An 18,615-nucleotide genomic window follows, 5' to 3' on the forward strand; every position below is an offset into this window, starting at 1 on the left:
CTTCCTTCCTTCCTTCCTTCCTTCCTTCCTTCCTTCCTTCCTTCCTTCCTTCCTTCCTTCCTCTATATATTGCATAAAGCTGCGAACCTGCATAATTGGGGAGAATTTGCTCTATGATTAGAATCCCAGTTTTGGTCCCATCCCCTATATTTTATATATATATACACACACACACACATATATACTTATTTGTGTATATATATGTTCTTTTCTGATAGAATAGATGTTACTGGAGGGTAGGAATGGTTTCATTTTTGTGTACTTCCAGCACCTGGCACCATGCCTGGCACATAATGGGAACTCAGTAAATTCTTATTGGTTAAGTGATCATCTCCAGACTGAGAGATCTCACAGTTAGGGGTTTATTTCCTTTGTCTGTAATGACCTGTTCTACTCTTGGTGGACTTCTCTCATCTTTGGGCCAAGCCAAAAAAAAAAAAAAAACACTGACTCAGGTCTGGTCAGACCCACCTAAATCTGATCTGAATCCTGGATTTTAAATTCTAGTGGGTCAACTTCTTTGGGACATTACTTAAGAAGCAGAGATGTGAGCATTCCATTCACTTCTCAGGGGTTGGGCTGCACTGGGCTGAGGCACCCACAAAGAGCCTTTTCTATCCCTTGAATCTGTTTGCATAAACCGTGGTATCTGTATCCCAATGACTTCTCTGCCAAGAGCCAAGTATCTCTGGCTAAATATGCCTCCTTGTGGTGACGCTTAGTGACTGCAACTCTCAGAGCTCCATATGCAGTCAGAGAAGAATGACCAGGGTACCAAAGAGTCATGGAGATGAGTGGGGCTGTGTATATAGGTAAATGCCACATTTTAGCCATTCTGACTTGGGATCAGGTAGTATAAACAATAGGGAGGATATGTGCCTGGAAAAGGAGGGAGGTGCAGTAACTGGCCTTTGGGCTCCCCCAGGGCTGCAGGCCTCAGCTTCTCTGGGCCCTTTCCTCTTTGTGACACTCTGGCCCCAGTTCTCTTGTTAGTCCCCAGCTTTGTGAAAACCCTCCAGGAGTCTTCTTGACTTTGTATGGATACAAATGGAGAATGTAAACTGTCAACTCTGGCTGATGGACCAGCCTACCCTGTTCTCTGGTCATCTAGCTCTCTGATAATGTCCTTTATGCCACACTTTTTGTGCCATTCATGGTAGGGAACATATTATAACCTGATCATTCTCATTATCTACTTCTCCATTGCTTTCTGGGTGACCTTCAGCTTTTAATTTTTCAGCACTGGCAATCTGTAACTCACAGTCATAGAGTATCAGTGAAAGAACATGTCAGACACCAAGGACCCATGATTTCCTGGCTATAGTAACTCTTGCCACTGAATCAGATCTCATTCTGTCTATATTTGTAGTCCTAAAGAATTGGCTCAGCTTCAGGGAGACTTATGTGATTTTCTGCTGATCACACAGCTAGTAAGGGTCAGAAATAGAACTTGAACCTGGGTCTCCCTGGCTTGAAGTTCAGAATTCTGCCTACTGTCTTGTTTACTTCTCCCATTGGTGAGTTCCTCTAAGAACTTCCATTTTGAGGGATAGCTGAGAGCAACCATGCTTTATTCTCCTTCTGCCTCTGCTTCCAACTCTCCAGGTTTCACCACTGTGCTCCCACCCAGCTGTATTCCCACCATCTCTTACTGCTTTCCAGCTCTCTTTTATATATTACCTTCCCACATTAAAATGCAAACTCTTTGGGGGGCAGACTTGCCTTTCCCTTTGCTTATGTTTATACCCAATGCCTAGCACATAGCAAATGCTGAATAAATACTTGGACACAGTTATTTTCTCCTTCAGTAGACTGTGAGCTCAAGGGCAGGATTGTTTGCTTTTGTTTGTATCCCTGGCACTTAGTAGGTGTATCATGATGCTTATTAACTGACAGACTAACTAATACACCATGCCATTTCCCAAAATGGGGAGGAGGGAAGCAACTAGGTGTTACAATGAATAGAGCTCCAGGCCTGGAGTCAGAAGGACTCTCATCTTCCTGAGTTCAAATCTGGCCTAGTAGCTGTGTGACCCTGGGCAAGTCACTTAACCCTTTTGCCTCAGTTTCCTCATCTATAAAATGAACTAGAGAAGGAAATGGCAAACCGCTCTAGTATCTTTGCTAAGAAAATCCTAAATGGTGTCATAAAGAGTAAGGCACAGCTGAAACAACTGAACAACAAATTTCCCAAAAGGATTCAAACCCACTTTCCTTCTTCAGTTCAGGACCCAAGTCATTGTCCACCATAGGATATATTCAAGGTCATTGTACTGATGATCTGGCTTTATGGGTTCTCTATCCAGTTGCCTGTCAAAGTCCAGCAACCAGCAGTCTTCACCCAAGTTGTTTTTGCCCTGAGGGACTATGGATCTCAATTGCTGGCCCCAAAGCATTGCAAGGTGCAGGCTGCTAGCTGTAGCACAGAGCCATTTGTAAATAGGAAAATCTGGAGGATTTCCCCCTTCCTTGGGAATCTCTTTTCCACTGGGACTCAGACTTGGAGGATTTGGAGACTTGGAGGAGATCTCAGTGGCCATCTAGTCAAACCCATGCTTAAAAGTAGTCACCTCTGCAACAGCCTAGAGCACTAGACATCCAGCCCCTGCTCAAAGGACTTCTGAAGGCAACCTGCACCACTGTTTGACAGGTTTTTTTTGCTTTTTTTTGGAGGTCAATTGGGATTAAATAACTTGCCCAGAGTCACATGGCTAGTAAGTGTGTCAAGTGTTTGAGGCCGGATTGGAACTCAGGTCCTCCTGACTTCAGGGCTGGTATTTTATTTACTGCTCCATCTAGCCACCCCAATAAAAACAATTTTTAACATTTGTGGGTTTGTTTTTAAAGTTTTGAATTCAAAATTCTATCCCTCCCTCTCCTCCCTGCCCCACCAGATGGTAAGCAATCTGATATAGGTTATATATGTATAGTCATGTAAAACATTTCCATATTAGTCATTTTGAGAAAGAAAAAGAAAGAAAGCTTCAATCTGCATTTAGACTCCATTGGTTCTTTCTCTGGAGGTGGATGACATTTTATGTAATGAACCCTTTGGGATTGTCTTGGAGCGTTGTATTGCTGAGAATAGCTAAGTCATTTGCAGTTTATCATCATACAGTATCGCTGTTTCTGTTCTTCATGTTCTGCTCACTTCACTCCGTATCAGTTCACAGGGCTGGAAAGCCCCATGAACTTTTAATTGTCAGGTCCAGCAGCTTGTTGTCATCTCTTAGATTTCTTGACTTCATTGCCTCTTTTGACACTGTTGACCATCCTCTCCTCCCAGACACTTCCTCCTCCCTGAGTTTTGATAATGCTGTTCTTTCCTGATTCTTAGAAACACTCTTTCCTCTGGACCAGCATCCCTGTCCTGTCCCATCAATGTGGTCTATTCCAGAGTGTCCCTGGCTCTCTGCTTTCTCAAGGATCTCATCAGTTTCCATGGGTTTATCTTCTAAGCAGAGAATTCAGGAGATAGATAGAGAGATAAGATCCTTCCATATAAACATCTCCAGGATCCTTTGCTTAGAAAAATGTGTGTGTTTGAGTGTGAGTGTGAGTGTTAGTGTGTGAGACTGACCCTAGAATCTCTTTAGTCTTATATCACCCACTGGTAGAAATCCCCTATTCATAGAAGACCTGATAGCTTAGGTCAGTCCTGAACTAAGTCCTAAGGTAAAAGATGAAGTATGAGACACTTTGGTTTTGGCCTGAGTCCTGTCTAGCCACAGCTTTGCCCAGCACAGTAGAGAAGGACAATTGAGCTTTAGCATTAATATGATAAGCCCAGCAGAGTCCTGGGAGATGCCAGCAGCATCACTCATAGTGACTGACTAGACCTTCTGCTTCCCAGCATTGCACACCTCTCAGCTTCTCTCCACCTGGGCAAGCCACTTCCATGACCTACTTCACTTTATGTGGACTGACCTATTGAGACCTTTCTGAGTCTTAACTCTGCCATCCGACATGTTACTCATTCCTACCAACTTGGCTTCATTGACAGATTTGAAGAGCATGCCCTTGATAAAAAAGTACCTGTATCAGAAGCCAGAAACATCTCCCTGTGTACCTCCTAGAGCCCTCCCTCTAGGCTGATGCTGCCCCACGGATGAGATTTTTTGGGTCCAGCCATTCAGCCAGCTCTGGGTTGACCTAACTACTATCATCTAATCCACTTCTCTCCAACTTGTCAGAAGATAGTGTGGAAAAGCTTTGCCAGTCGTCTTATCTCAGCCCAGGTGGATGTTGCACTGTGCCAATGGCCTTCCCTGATGTAGTCTGCCTACTCTAGCTTGGGAATTATTGCTTCCTTTTTCTCAGTGCTCATAAATCATACCTTTGACATGTTCTAGAATTTTCCTAGAAATTAAGGTCAGGTCACCTCAGCAAGCATTTTTAAAGCAGACTCCATATCGGATGTTGTGCCAGGTTCTCTGAGTACAAATATCAAAAAGCAAGGCTGCCCCAACCGCCAGGGGTCTTACAGTCTAGTGGGGGAAGACCACACATAAAAGGGACCTGGCCCAGGCTGAGGACAGGGAAGGGATGGTCCCCTGTGCTGCAGACAGCCTCAAAGGAGAGGCAGGAACACATCCTGCAAAGAAGGTCATTCTCACTGGCCTGGAATTTTTGGTGGGACTTCTTTACCTGGCATCCATGGAGAGATTTCATGGGGTCTGTGAACTGGAATGGGAAAAAAATATATCTTTATTTTGATATAATTTATTTCTTTTCCAATTCTTTGTGTTTTATCTTTTGCATTTAAAAGCATTCCCAAAAGAGATCCATACATAGTTGTGAGCTATGTTCACTGTGAGCTCAGTTCACTGAGCTAAAAAGAACTCCATGTCACAAAGAAAGGGTAAGAACCATTGGTTTAGAGATTTCACCCTCTTCTCTTTTGTTGAAAATTGAGATATTTGCCTTTTCTCTGTCCTCTGGTACAGCATCCCCTCTGGTTACTCAGAGATCACTTAGCCCTGTTCATTAGTCACAGCAGCCAGGCCCTTCAGTTCAGTCTGAGCTCTAGGTTGTCTGAGCCTGGTGACCCACACTCAGCCAGGGTAATCTGACACTCTTAACTGTTTCCTTTGGAGCTTGGGTTTCAAGTCCCTATTGCCTATTTTTGAGCCATTTTTCTGAGTTCATGATCAAACCCCCTGGCAGAGAAAACAGAAGAAACATCTGAGTTGAATTCAGAAAATGAGTTGTGCCTTCTCTTCCTGGGGCCTAGCCTTTCTTTCGTTTATTTTTTTTTTAATTCAGCATTTCAGTAAGAAGCCCTGTGATGGGAGGGGTGTCACCTCCAAGTCTTACTGGACCTTAATTCTGAGCAAGCAGCCCCATAGAGAGTAGAACTGCTAGAAAGTTGTCTTTCTAGCCTCTGCTAGTGCTACAGCTGTCAGTACAAACCATCTGAGGAGGCTGCAAGCATTACAGGCAAAATCTTGACTGGCCCTGGTGCCAAATTGTTAGGATTTACAATAATAATAGCATTTAGATCTCACTTTAGAGTTTGCAATGCACTTTGCCACTATTATCTCATTTTGTCCTCACACAAATCCTGGGAAGCAGGTGTTATTATTATCCCTATTTTACAAAGGTGATTACTGAGGCAGATGGTTGCCTGAGTTGCCCTGGCTCACTCAGCTAGTAGGGATCTCAGGCCGTATTTGTACCATGGTCTTCCTGACATCAGGTCTAGCAACCTGTCCACCATGCCACCAGCTGCCAACAAAGTGTCCTCTTACTTAGGTACTGTCCAGCTTGGTGACCAGAGAGGCAAGTCACTGTGTGACTTATCTCACAGCACTGTTATGAGCCAAATGGTTGCTCTGAACATTTGAAGGATATTGAAAAGCTGGAGGACAGCCAGGATAGGGACGGACCCAGAGGAAGTATCTGGGGCTCTCTTCTGGAGGAGCGATGAGCTTCAATCTATAACCAGGAGGGCTACTCCAGAGGAGTGGGCTGCTTCAGCAAGTTACCATTTCTGCTTCCCTATGAGGCCTCAAGCAAAGATGAAATGACCTCTTGTCTGCATTTGGTGAGGAAGTATATGTTCAGGTCCCGACCATGTTTGATGACCTCTGATAGCTTTCCCAAGTCTGCCTGTGACCTGCAGGGATCCTAGGCTGAGCCCAGCATCATCAGTTTTCTGAATTTGCTGCAGCTGTCAGGGCTGCTTCAGACGGCAGTGACTTTGATGTGAGGCTGTGGAGGGCCTCAGGTCGGCCCCCCCTACCCTGGCTAGGCAGAAGAGTTGGGAAGCTTCTTGAGTACACACAAATGGGGCTGCCTGTGCCACATCCTAGTGGTGGGGTCTGAACAAGGATGTACCCTGGCCAACACTTTTGTAGCATCCTTAAGCTAGGGGAGAAATAACAAGTTGTGGATCTAGGTGGGCTTACAAGGGTGGTATAGCAGCAAGCACCCCAGCGTCCCCAGGGTGGCTGCTCACACAGGTTCTTGGATCTGCTTTGATAAAGGAAAGCAACTCAAAATGGGTTAACAAGCTTACTTTAATCAGTCAAACATGTATCCTTTACCTCGTTCAGGGGAAAAAGGTCAGCACCCCGAACTTCAGAATATACAGGCAGAATTATCAAGACAGAAACAGATCCAAGTAGACAGATTTCCAAACTGTCCAACCATTACATCCATACCAAACAACATCTGGGTTTCAAAGCCGGGGGACTCTGGACAACGGCTAGCCCAGAGTTTCATCAAATCACAGAACACTTCTCAAAGTGAGCCCCAAAACAAAGCTACACATCAGGGCTTAGCCTTCTCCTGGCTCAGAGAATGTAACAACCTTCTGGACCCACTGGCCAATCTAGAAGTATCTACTGAAAAACAAGCCTCCCACACCAGGCTCCAGGTGCATTTTAGCCTAGGGGCAGGGAAGATCTTTAAATTTGCATTTCCATTACAGGTGGGCAGGGCAGGACCTTTGGTTAAGAGCTCTTCATGGTGCCATAATAATCATGGCTGTTTTGAGCTTCATAAATCAGTTGATGTGATTTCAGTTGTTTATCACAACACCCCTCTAAGCTAGTTGATACAGGTGTGATTTAGCCCAGCTTTAAAGGTAACCAAACAGATTTAGTGCAATTCAAAGTCCTGAATGGAAGAGCTAGCATTTCAATCCAGGGTTTTCTGGTTCCCAAGGCCAGGGTTGTCTGTATTCTCCTCCTCTCTGCCTTGAAGCCTTCTTGCTGCCCAGTGGAAGTTAAATGTGTTATTGACCCTGTCTGAAGGAGCCCCATGAAGTTAGCTTCTGGGTGATTAGGGACTAGGAAAGACAAATGAGAGGAACCGAACCCTGGTCCTCTGTCCCATTGTAAGGATGGGCTCTGGGACAGTGCCCACCATGTCCAAGTTGAGAAACTCTGGTAAAGAGTCAGATGGAAGCTGAGTATTTTCCAGGGTGGTTTAAGGTAAGCACAGGAACTTGGATCCTGGATCAATGGGTGCTTTGATTCAAGATAACAGAGCAATAGAGCCTCTCTGTAGATAGTTGACACTGGCCAAGCGGCCTAACAAGGGGCAATTTTCCAGGATCATGAAACAACTAAGACTTTAGATCTAGCCTTGAAGGCCAGAGTCTGAGTCCTGAGATTTGCTTTTTTAACAGAGGAAGAGAAAGGTCTCTCCTGTGGGATTTAGGGGTGATAGAAGGAGACTGGGATCAGAGGTGAGCAGGTCTGATTTACTCCCCTCTTCTTGGCAGGCCACCTGTGAATGGGGGCATTGATTTGCCCTTAGGAAGGCTGGAGTGGGGCCCACTTCCCTGGCAAGTGATTAGGGCCATGCCTCCTGGGGGACCAGTGAGCAAGGCCTGGGTTGCCAGTGTGGGGTGGAGAGGAGTACAAAACAAAACCGCTGGCTCCTTTTGGGTTGGGCAGGGGAAATAGAAATGTAAGGCTCTACTGGCAGGTTCCAAGGAAGATGTACAGTGTGGCCCAGAGAACCAGTTAGGGTCACATGGGGCTTCATTGGCCTCAGAATTGACTCCTGAGTCAGGCGTTCTGGCCCTGACATTACTCAGAAAGAGGGAGAACTGGCAAAGTCCTGCATTGACTGGAGGGGAGCCATGGCGGGCAGGGCCCAGCTTGTGGCGAGTCAGTCCTAACTGGGATTTTGGACGTCATTTGTCTTATCCTGTTTCGGTTATTGCCACAAGTTAGTTAGCAAAATCCTTTAGCTCATCTGTATACTTAACAGCTTCTCAAATCCAGCTCTGACCATGAGTCTCCTGCTGAAAAGCCTTCAGTGGGTCTCCATTGCCCCACTCTCTTCTGCCTGGCATGATCTGTGTTCCCTGCACCTTGACTCTGCCAACATGACGACTCATCATTGCTCAGAAGCCCGTGCTGTGCCTTCCTTTGCATCTTTGTGTGACTCCTAGCCCGAGACTACCTTTTTGTCTGCTCCCTGCCACCGTCCACACTTGCCTGTCCTTTCAAGCCAGGCTTCCCCAGGTTCTTGTTATATATGAGCTTTCCTTCCCTAGGCCTTCTGGGCTTTTGTACTTTGCCTCTCTCCCCTTTTTCTGTTTCATATTTGTGCCCGTATCTCACGTCTACAATTAGGCTGTCTGGACCATCTCTGAATCTCTTCCTAGACCCTGGAATCTGTAGCCATCTAAAGCTTGTTAAGGAATAGATGGTTTTTGAGCACCTGCCTACCACACGCGAGGTGCCCTGGGGGCTCTGGAGATGAGCAATGTTCTCTGTTTATGGGGTGCTCCCTGGGCTTCTGGCAGATATTCCACCCACCCAGAGAGGAAGACAAGATGTGCTGAGGCCCAAGTGCTTTAGGAGCTCAGTGACTAATGGCATCCCACAGGGCTTCATGGAAGAGGCAGCAGTGGAGACGACCACAGGAGTTGGGGGTCCAGACCTACAGATTCGGGGAACTGGGAGCAAAGGCTAGGGGGTAGGAAAGCATGGGGCTTGTCTGTTAGGCAAGCAGGCTGCTGTAGCTAATTCCCAGAGTACTTAGACTGGAGCGGTGAGAAGGATTGACAAGCAAGTTAGGACCAGATGCTGGAGGAAGGCAATGCCCAGCTGGAGCGCCGACTTCAGTAGGCCATGGGGAGCAAAGGCAGGCTTCTGAGAATCCTGCGGTGAAGGGTCCCCTTACAAGGCTTGCTGCTTTTACTGCTGGTTCTGTGCTCTCAGGATCAGGGAGCCTAGAGGCTCAGCAATGTCACAACTGACTTTTGTTGAAACCCCCAGTTTCTGCCTTCCTTTCCCTGGGGCTCCATCCACATGTGGAGCCAGAACCATTTCCTTGAAGCCAAGAGCTGTGGCAGGGGATGGCTGTGTATAGACTCTCCTAGAGTGGGATTATAGGGGAGTACAGCATAGCCTGACAGCTCGATAGAGACAAGCTGAAATAGCTTGGAGGCAGCTGTGCATCTCCTGGACAGCCCACATCCCCTCTGTGGGCCTCTGTTTCCTCATCCGTAAAATGAGGGGGTTAGACTCAATGGCATCTAAGACCCCTCAAATCCAATGATCCTAGGTGCCCAGGCATACCCTGGACATGCCAGAACTGGGGAAGGAGGCCAGTATGTGCTCAGAGAGTCAGATTACACTGTCTTGTTTTCTCCTCTTTTTGGAAAATGCAGAACTGCCTGATTAAGAATGAGGAGAACAGTTACTCTGCTGTGGTGGCTGACTTTGGCCTAGCTGAGAAAATTCCCGATTGCAGGTAGGTGACCCTTCTGAAGAGAGAGGCCCAGGGGCGTCAAGCCTTGGTGTTCCTGGGACCTCAGAGCTAATGCCCAGCCTCCACGCTCCCTGCCAGGGTGGGGAGGGCCCACTGGCCAGCCGGCCCAGGGCTCCCCAAGCCTCTAGGCAGCCCCATGTCTTGCTGTGGAACTCTTTCTCTCCCCTTTCCTTCAGTTCAGGAAGTGAGAAGCTGGCAGTGGTGGGCTCTCCTTTCTGGATGGCACCAGAGGTTCTCAGAGATGAACCGTACAATGAGAAGGTGAGTGTGAGGGTCCCTGTGTCAGGGGATAGGGAGGCTAGTGGAGGCACTGAGCTGACCCCCGCACCTGGGGGAAACAAAGACATTCCTTTCCTGCCCTGTGCCCTCCTTTCAAGAGCTGGTCCCTGGACAGGCAGCAGGAAGCACAGACTGAATTGTGGCCAACACTGGGGCTTGCAGGGGCTCATGGGGGCTGTTTGGAAGGGTCTGGTCTGGCCTGTAGCTTTGGGGGTGGGGTGCTGATGCTTTGCTCTGGGTGCCCTCCCCAGGCTCATCACCCCCTAATGTGACTTCCAGAATAAAGGAAGATAAACTGTACAGGATCTGGGTAAATGGTCTGAGTTTCAGGGTCGGGGGTGGGGGCTGACTTACCATCCCTATCACTGCAGGCTGATGTGTTCTCCTATGGGATCATCCTCTGTGAGATCATCGCCCGAATCCAGGCCGATCCAGACTATCTGCCCCGGACAGAGGTGAGTGAGACCTGGCCAGGGTGGCCCAGCGGGGACAATGCTTTCTCCAAGGCCTAGTGGGGGCCAAGTGTCATGGATCCCCACCCTCTTCCTCCCTGTTCATTCACAGAATTTCGGCCTGGACTATGATGCCTTCCAGCACATGGTGGGAGACTGTCCCCCGGACTTCCTGCAGCTTGCCTTTAACTGTTGCAATGTGAGTCCCTTGTCTCCTCTGCTGTGGCCATAACCAGGGCTCTGACGCCCAGGATGGGGCGGACCTCACAGGCACCCGCTTAGCCTGTCCCTGAGCTCCCATCTTCTAACCAATAATCCTCCTTTCAGCCTAGTCCCCCACCAGGAAGCCCCCATCACTCGTGGGCAGCTCTAATGGCTAACGACTGAGCTGTAGTCTGCCTCTGTGTACCTCCAAGGGCTTCCAGGGAATCCATACCTGCTCTGGGGGGACCAGGGTGTCAGTCAACAAGCATTTATTGATCGTTTACTGCATTATATACCAGGCACTGTGTGAAGTGTTCTGGGTACAAAGAAAGGCAAAAACAGGGTCTCTGATGTAACCGGTGGGAGACAGCATGCTGAACAAATAGATAACAGCTGCGGTATTTAGTGAGCCTCGATGGCTCCCTGTCGCCTCCAGGACAGCACAAAGTCCTTTCTTTGGTGTTCAAAGCCCAGCATAGCTTGGCCCCTTCCAGTCTTCTCGTTCTGTTTTACCCATCTATGTACTCTTCCATCCCGTGACCCTGGCCTCTGGCTAGTCCACAAACACCACACCCTGCCTCTCTGCTCTGGGCCACCCCTGGGCCTGGAACACTCTCCCTCCTCATCTCCACCTCCTGCCTTCCCTGGCTCCCTTCAGGCCCCCTCCAATCCCACCCTCTACAGGAAGCCTTCCCCAGCCCCTCCTCATGCCACTGCCCCTGCCCTGGCTGGTGCCAGACTCTGCAGAGTGGTTTGTGTCTTGTCTCCCCCGTTAGCCTGGGAGCTCCTAAGAGCAGGGACGGTGCCTGCCACATAGCATGTACTTCTTCAGGGTTTGTTGACTGACTGTGCGTGGCCCTGTACCACTGGTTAGGTAAAGGCATCAGTGCCACACTCATTAAATAGCAGATGAGCTCCTTCTGCAATGGCGAGGGTAGGGGAGGGCACATGTGGACACACTAGATGACAGAGTTTGAAGCTAAAAGGGTCTCAGCAAGGGACAGCAGGTCAAATTCAGGGGGACAAAGTCACCAAAGTGTCACCTTCATAGGTATAGGATAGTGGGAATCCTGACTGGATGGACTTGTCTGGGAAAGACTTGGAGGTCCTAGTGGACCAGAATTTCACTCATACACTAGTGTGTTAAGGCAGACAAAGCCTGGTGCACTGTGGGGCTGCATTCAGAAGGACTAAAGAGGTGAGAGTTGGGCCTCCTCTGGAGCCCTGGGGTCTGAAAAGGGCTTGGAATGGGCTGGGAGTGTCCAGAGGAAGGCAGGCAAGAGGAAGGGCCTGAGCTTCATGCCATAGGAGGCTCCAGGGAATGACCTGGGGATGTTTAGCCTAGAAAGAACATTCAGGGAGGCCCCCAGAGGATCCCTGGCTCCAGGTGTTTGAGAGGCTGCTGTGGAGGAGGGTCAGTCTTGCTCTGCTCGACCCATAGGGCAGAGCCAGCAGCCAAGGGAGAAGGCCACAGAGAGGCCGACTGAGCTGGGTAAGTCTAGAAGAATTTCCCAACAATGTGAACCCTCCCTAAGTGGGATGGGCTGTCTTGAGAGGTAGTGATCTCTACATCCTTGGAGGTCTGCAAGTAGAGGCCACTTGTTTCTGGAATAGAGAGGGAGGCAGTCTTGTTCCCACTGAGTTTCTTTCCTATAATGAGATTTTGTGATGGGGGAAACAGGCTCAGAATGACAATGTGACTTCTCTTGTCTTCTGTGAGGGCCATCTTACAGGAAGCAGTAATGTCTTCTACACAGTTACTTGTCCATTGTTTTCCTCCATGAGATCAGAAGTACCTTGAAGGCAAGGATTCTTTGCCTTTCTTTGCAGCCCTAGAGCTTGGCCCCCTGTCTGGCCCTGATGAAGGCTTCATGGGAGAGATGATACCTCCAGAAATAGAGGCAGATGGATGTTTGAGGTTGGCCTGGGAATGGCTGACCTGAGGCCCTCTTGGCCCTGAAATTTTGCCATTCTTAGTTTTCTGCTGAGGACAGAACCCTCCTCCCATCCCCAGAGGACAGCTGGCTGTGGGTCCTCCCACCCCCTCCCACTTCCCACTGCTGTGTTCACAGATGGACCCAAAGCTCCGGCCCCCATTTGCTGAAATTGTAAGGACCCTAGAAGAGACTCTGAGCTGCTTACAGGAGGAAGAACTGGAGAAAGACAGAAAGCCCATGTCCATTACCAAGGGTAAGAGCCAGCAGGCGCCCTGAGGCAGGGAGGAGTCTGAGGGGAGGGGGGACGTGAGGGACTGGGCAGCTGGGGAGCAGGAGGGCCGAGTGAGCCCTGACAGCTAGCCTCCACACTTTCAGGCCTCCTGGAGAAGGGCCCTGGTGTGAAGCGGCCCAGCTCCCTGGATGACAAGATTCCACCCAAGTCTCCTCGCCCACGCCGCACCATCTGGTTGTCCCGAAGTCAGTCGGACATCTTCACCCACAAAGCCCCCCGTGCAGTGAGCGTACTAGATCCCTCCTATGTGCCCCACCGTGGTGGAGGAACCCACATTCCCAAGATCAATCCTTTCAGTGCCCGCCAGGACCTCAAGGGGGGCAAAATCAAATTCTTTGACATGCCCAGCAAGTCAGTCATCTCTCTGGTGTTTGACCTGGATGCCCCTGGGCCTGGGGGTTCTGGGGGGGGTATCAGCCGGCTTCCTGCGGAGTGGCAGGAGCCTGTGGCTGCACCTCTCCGCCGGTGGCGCTCTCTGCCCAGCTGCCCTGAGTTTCTGCAACAAGAGGCTTGCCCCTTTGGGGGAAGAGAAGAGACCCCTTTTGAGGGCCCTCTGCGTCTACTCAGCAGCCTTAAGTACGGGGTCACGGCGATCCCACCCTTCCGGGGCCCGACCTCCTCACATGCCTCGGAACAGGAAGCCATGGACTATTCTTGTGCTGTGAGCCCCCAGGAAGAGAATGGCTTTGGACCCCTAGCCCCAGAGGCCATGGAAGTGGAGGATTCCCAGATGTCCCAGAACCTGCTACCTAGCCAAGCTGGGGCTGTAGCAGGCAGCAGGGGCAGTCAAGGGCAGGGAGAATATGATGGGTGAGCCTGGTCAGAGCTTGGCCCCTTTTCCAGACTAGGGGGCCAGAAACTCTGGCTCAGGGTGACTTCTTACAAAACCTGAACCTGGCCAGGCTCCATGGTCTTTGGCCCTGGCTGAGGCCTGTTGCATCCTACTCCTCCTCAGGGAGGGTAGAGACAGAGTGGGCAGTGAGCCTGCCTCACGTGGGGCCAGGAGAGCCACACTCATCACTGGTCCAGAGCTCAGCCTCAGTTAAATCAAAGTCTAGGCTGGGAGCTGCTGAGGCTCTCCAAACCTTGAACCAGCATTCTCTGCCACCTCACCAGTCCTATCTCCTGACCATTCCGGGGACCAGACAGGCCATCCCAATCCCCAGCTAACTCCAAAGGAGCAGCCTTCCTCACTTCCCAGCGTAGCTCAGTTGGGGGCATGGTGGGGGTGTGCACACCAGTCTCTCTAGCCCCACTGCAAGGTCTCCAGTGGCTGTAAGCTCCTATTTGGAGTGTGGGGCTAAGATTTGATGCAGATATGGACAAATGAGCAGCCGCGCTCCCACCTGAGGACGTGGACACTTCTTGCCAGTATACAACACTTGAATTTCAAATCTCGTTTGCACTTACCGCTCCAGTCCTACTGTCCTGAGGGTGGATTCTATGCAAGGGGGGTGGGGGGCAAGGGCAGGCAGGACCTGGCAGGGCCGCCTATCCTTGGGGTTCATGAATTTAGAACATTTGGTACAGTTCAGATGACGTGTCTATTTTCATATTTATGAAGGAGTCTTAAAACTTGGCCATCTGTAAATAGCTCACCTCACAACCAGGAACAGGGGCTCTGGCCACTTCCTGGGCCTGGCCCTCAGCCCCATGTGTTAACACTGCCCAAGCTGGCTTTGCAAACCACATTTCTAATGTGTATGTTTAGGGATGTGTCAAGCAAAATGAGTCATTTTGGTGGGAGGGAGGGCTATTCTGGTGGAGCCGCAAGCAGAACCAAAGACAAAGCGGTTAAATTGTTTCATTCTTTCTTTTTTTTTTTTTTTTTGTAAAACTTTACCAAGTTGCTTTCAGATTTAAAAATTAAAAGAGTTGCAGGTAGCTGGTCAGACTTGGCTTTCTTGGGCCCCTGGGAAGGGGGTGCTGTCCACAGGAATCCTCTCCCCTCTCGGTTGGCCAGAGAGAGCCTCAAGGCTGGGCCCATAAGCCTGTCATCTCAGGCTTTAACTGTCCTGACCCAGGCCCTAACTATAACCCTCTTCCACATGTGGGGGGAGTACAAGGGCCAGTCAGAGAAGAGGAAGCCCAGGGGCCCAGCCTCCCCCCTGAGGGCCTGGGAGCTGGGCAGGAAGGAGACCGGCTTAGCTGCTGCCCCAGGCCAGCTTCATCTTCTCACAGTGGGCTTTGGAGGTCCTGGAGAAGTGGCTCTTGGCTATGGACAGAGGCACAGACTTGCCACTCAGATATACTTTATTGTGGCACTCTGGCAACCAAGGATCCTCACCACTCGGCTGCAAACCCCCACTCACCCCCATATAGGCCATGACATAGCCTGTCATGAAGGCATCAAAGCCAGCACGGTGTAGCCCCCCTCCCATCCTGGCCCCCCGAGACCCAGAGCTCTGCCCAGCTCCTTGCCCGGGCTCTAGGTCCAGCTCCAACTCTGGCTCCATGTCCTCACTGGAGCATGGCTCCGGGCCAGACAAAGATACATCCTCAGCCTCGCTCTCTACGGGGTGGGCCCCATCCTCCACCTCAAACTCATGGTCTTCCCTGCAGGTCTGTTTTTGGGGGGTTGGCCCATTCCCAGGCACAGCCGGGGCCTGGCCTGACGTTCCCTTCCAGCGCTTCCTCCGCCGGCCCCCTCGTCGCCTCCTCCTGTCCTCCATGGCCTCATCTGTGCTGATGATGAGGTCCACATCATGGGACTGAGGGCACTGTAGCCCCAGGGGACACCAGCCATAGGCCTAAAAGAGAAGAGATAAGGCAAGAAGAAAGGAGATTCTCAGTTCCCCCAACACCCCCCATCTCTGGAAAGACACTCACAGAGAAAGAGTCACAGATGTTAGAGGTGGAAGGGTTGGGGCTTAGGTGGGCACGGGCCTCAGGCACAGGACAGCAGCGATAGTCAATGTGGGCGTCCATGCTGGATGGATAGCTGCAGAACTCCAAGACCAAGTGGGGGGCTCCAGCAACTCGATGTTTCCCATTCTCCCGTTCACTGCAATCAGCAGACATGATGTGTTTTCTGGGGCCTCCACACCCCTCCCCAGCCAGGCCCTGGAGCCCACTTCCCAGGCAGCGCCAGGCTCCCTTACCACTTCCTGTAGGTATACTCCAAGTAGGAGGCCACAAAGCGGGCATGGAACTCTGCAGCATACTTGGTATCATAGATCCCAGCTGGGAACATCTCGAAGAGGTCAGCAGTGAAAGTGATCAGCTTGTCTGGCAGGTGAGCATAAAAGCTCTGATAGAGGAAGGCCAGGTCTATCAGTCCATTGTGTAGCACCAGCGGCCGGCGGGCACGGATTAGCTCCAGGAACAGCATGCGGACCCCTTGGCCACGGCTCTCGTCCCCCTGCAGGCCATGAGAGGCAGAGGTGGCTCCTCTGCCCCAACCTCCTGGGAGCCCAGCCCCCCTATGGAACAGCAGTCCAGGCTCTCTAAACCCACTGCCACCTGCACCCGGGGCAGAGCTCAGGAGCCTCCTCTACTGGGCTCCAGACCCTCAGGGGGCTGTGCAGGACACATACCTTGTCATCGCCTTTGTGGTAGGGAATGCCCTGTGTGTACTGACGGTTAAAGTCGAACCCATGCTGCACCAGGAACTGCACTGACTGCGGCTCGATGACATACTCTTGCATGCACAGCAGAGTGAGGTTAAACACTTGCACCAGGTAACTGTGCTCCCCCTGGGAGAGAGCCACAGGTGAAGGCTGAGCCTTAGGCCTGAGCCCTGGCCATTGCTGCCCCCAGCTAACCCCCTGCAGCCCCAAGTTACCTTGTTCCTCTGCTTCTTGAAGCAGGCCAGCCCCAGGGAGAGGACAGAGCGTGATCGGGCTGCGCGAGACACGGCTTTATAGCGCTCTTCGATGCAACTGGGGGTGCAGAAGATGTAGGGTAACAAGAGCCCAGTCAGGAGCCCTAGTCCCAGCCCCAGCCCCTGCTCGGGACCCCACCGGTTGCTGCCCAGGGCCTCTCCCTCCCAGAGCTCTGACACCCATGGAGAAGGGCAGGGACTCGGCTTACTGATTCAGCAAATTCCTCCTCTCTCCAAGACCGCTCAGCTCCTGCAGGAAGCAGAGGAGGCTGCGAATGAGGGAACACAGCTTGGCCTTAGCCAGCCCAGCTCAGAGCAGCTGCTGGAAGCTGGGGCCTCCCAGGATCACCCCTCCCCCTGGAACCTCACCGTGTCCACAGCTACAAAGCTGGCTGTCTTGATCGCCAGCAGGATGGAAGGCCAGATGTCCTTGAAGTTGTCCACCTGCACGTCCACCACGGGCACCAGAGCACAAGGCATCTCTGGGAGCTCCATGCCACCACCTGAGGGGAGGACAGAAAGGGATGGAGGCAGGACAGCTACACCCCACGGGTCAGCCTCTGACCTTGGACTGGGAACTTCCCAAATGCCCTAACCAAGCCAGATGCTAGTGAAACCCCTTGGAGCAGTCTGAAAATGGAGCTTGGAAGGTCTCCCCAGGAAAGCTGGCTAGCTGCTTCACACTTTCATCCATGCCTTGGACAACGCCGAGAGTCAAGGTCCAAGAGGCCCCTTCCCAGCTGGAATACTGGGCCCAGCCTAACAAGAAACTATTCTCGGGGCCTTGCCTCCACAAGTATAAAGCAGGGAGGCCTGCCTGGTATAAAAAGATCTAGGGGTGCTAGTAGACTGCAAGATCCCAGGATTCTGGGCTGCCCCCAGTGGGGCAATGCTCCCAGGAATAAACAGGGAACAGTGCAGTGGCCTGGATCAGATGCCCCTGGGGCAGTGGGGGCTAGGAAGGACAGTGATAAGCTGGAAAGGGTACAGAGGAGGGTGGCCAGGATGGGGAAGGGTCTGGGTGTCCACACCACAAAGCAACAGTAACCGGTCACACTCGGGCAGCATTTGGAGGTTTGCTAGACACTCTGGAAATGTCTTTTCTGTCTTCATGACCCGCCCTGAGAGGCAGGTGCTGCACGCATCTCCATTGTACACAGGAGGAAAGTCGTGCGGAAAGAAGTTAAGTGACTTGTTCAGGGCCCCACAGAGGAGGGTCTGAGGCCCACCTGGTCTTCCTGACGCCAGGCCCTGCCCATTGCACCACCGGCTGCCTCCAAACCCTTAAGGGGGCCTGCGCCCATGGGGGGTACGTCCACAGGCTCCGCTCGGTCAGGTGCCCTGTCCTAGGGGCTCTCCCCTGAGCTCCCTAGGCCTGGCTCGTGTCACTCACCACCCTTAGGAGGGGGTCAGCCTCGAGGCCCCCCCGCAGCTCCCAGCTCAGACCTCTGACCACCCAGCACCTCTTGGGACACGTGGGCTAGTGCCATCGTTAGGTCCATACCTGACCCAGGCATCTCCGGGCCACCGTGACTGGGCTGTGTCCTTCCTCCCTATGGGGCGGCCCTCCCGGCTGCGGCTGCCGGTCCTTGGACCGTCCAGATGCCCCCAGAATCAGGCCCCACCAGGTCCTTCACAGCCTGGTCCACCGGCTTTCTGCACACAGCAGGCGCTTACTCAATGCGCGCCCTGGCGCTGCCGGAGCCCGGGGGCCCTCCTGCCTCTTGGCACCAACCCTTCCCTGCTAGGACGGGCATCCCTCCCGCCGAGGAGTGGCTGGCATACAGCAGGAGGTTAATAAGTGTTTACCTAAGGACTGAATTCTCTGACCTGACCCCCTGGGCAGGATAAATCCCAGCTCTGACGTCACGGGGCTCCTCTGATTTAATA

General features: G+C 51.6%; 2 protein-coding genes across 4 annotated transcripts in view; one reads left to right on the forward strand and one right to left on the reverse strand.

Moving 5' to 3' along the window:
• LOC138165398 (dual specificity testis-specific protein kinase 2-like) overlaps positions 1–14,786 on the forward strand; it is a 147,210-nt gene extending 132,424 nt beyond the window's left edge. The window contains exons 6-11 of the mRNA XM_069093700.1: positions 9,638–9,720; positions 9,915–9,999; positions 10,389–10,472; positions 10,582–10,668; positions 12,746–12,863; positions 12,986–14,786. Coding sequence (XP_068949801.1) covers positions 9,638–9,720; positions 9,915–9,999; positions 10,389–10,472; positions 10,582–10,668; positions 12,746–12,863; positions 12,986–13,716 — 1,188 coding nt within the window. The 3' untranslated portion in view covers positions 13,717–14,786. The remainder of the gene's footprint in view (positions 1–9,637; positions 9,721–9,914; positions 10,000–10,388; positions 10,473–10,581; positions 10,669–12,745; positions 12,864–12,985) is intronic.
• The window catches only part of LOC138165399 (target of EGR1 protein 1-like), a 4,702-nt gene continuing 788 nt past the window's right edge, over positions 14,702–18,615 (reverse strand). For 2 of the 3 annotated variants that reach the window (XM_069093702.1, XM_069093703.1), the window contains exons 2-9: positions 18,230–18,381; positions 17,095–17,228; positions 16,935–16,975; positions 16,687–16,783; positions 16,439–16,597; positions 16,004–16,263; positions 15,732–15,906; positions 14,702–15,652 (exon numbers count right to left, since the gene is read on the reverse strand). In XM_069093702.1, the coding sequence (XP_068949803.1) occupies positions 15,047–15,652; positions 15,732–15,906; positions 16,004–16,263; positions 16,439–16,597; positions 16,687–16,783; positions 16,935–16,975; positions 17,095–17,228; positions 18,230–18,242 (1,485 nt within the window). In that variant the 5' untranslated portion in view covers positions 18,243–18,381 and the 3' untranslated portion in view covers positions 14,702–15,046. The remainder of the gene's footprint in view (positions 15,653–15,731; positions 15,907–16,003; positions 16,264–16,438; positions 16,598–16,686; positions 16,784–16,934; positions 16,976–17,094; positions 17,229–18,229; positions 18,382–18,615) is intronic. The other variant, XM_069093701.1, reaches the window with a different exon arrangement.

This window comes from Petaurus breviceps, unplaced genomic scaffold, assembly GCF_028583685.1.
Source record: "Petaurus breviceps papuanus isolate PSGF00001 unplaced genomic scaffold, PetGlider_PUasm1.0 208, whole genome shotgun sequence".
NCBI classification, from domain to species: domain Eukaryota; kingdom Metazoa; phylum Chordata; class Mammalia; order Diprotodontia; family Petauridae; genus Petaurus; species Petaurus breviceps.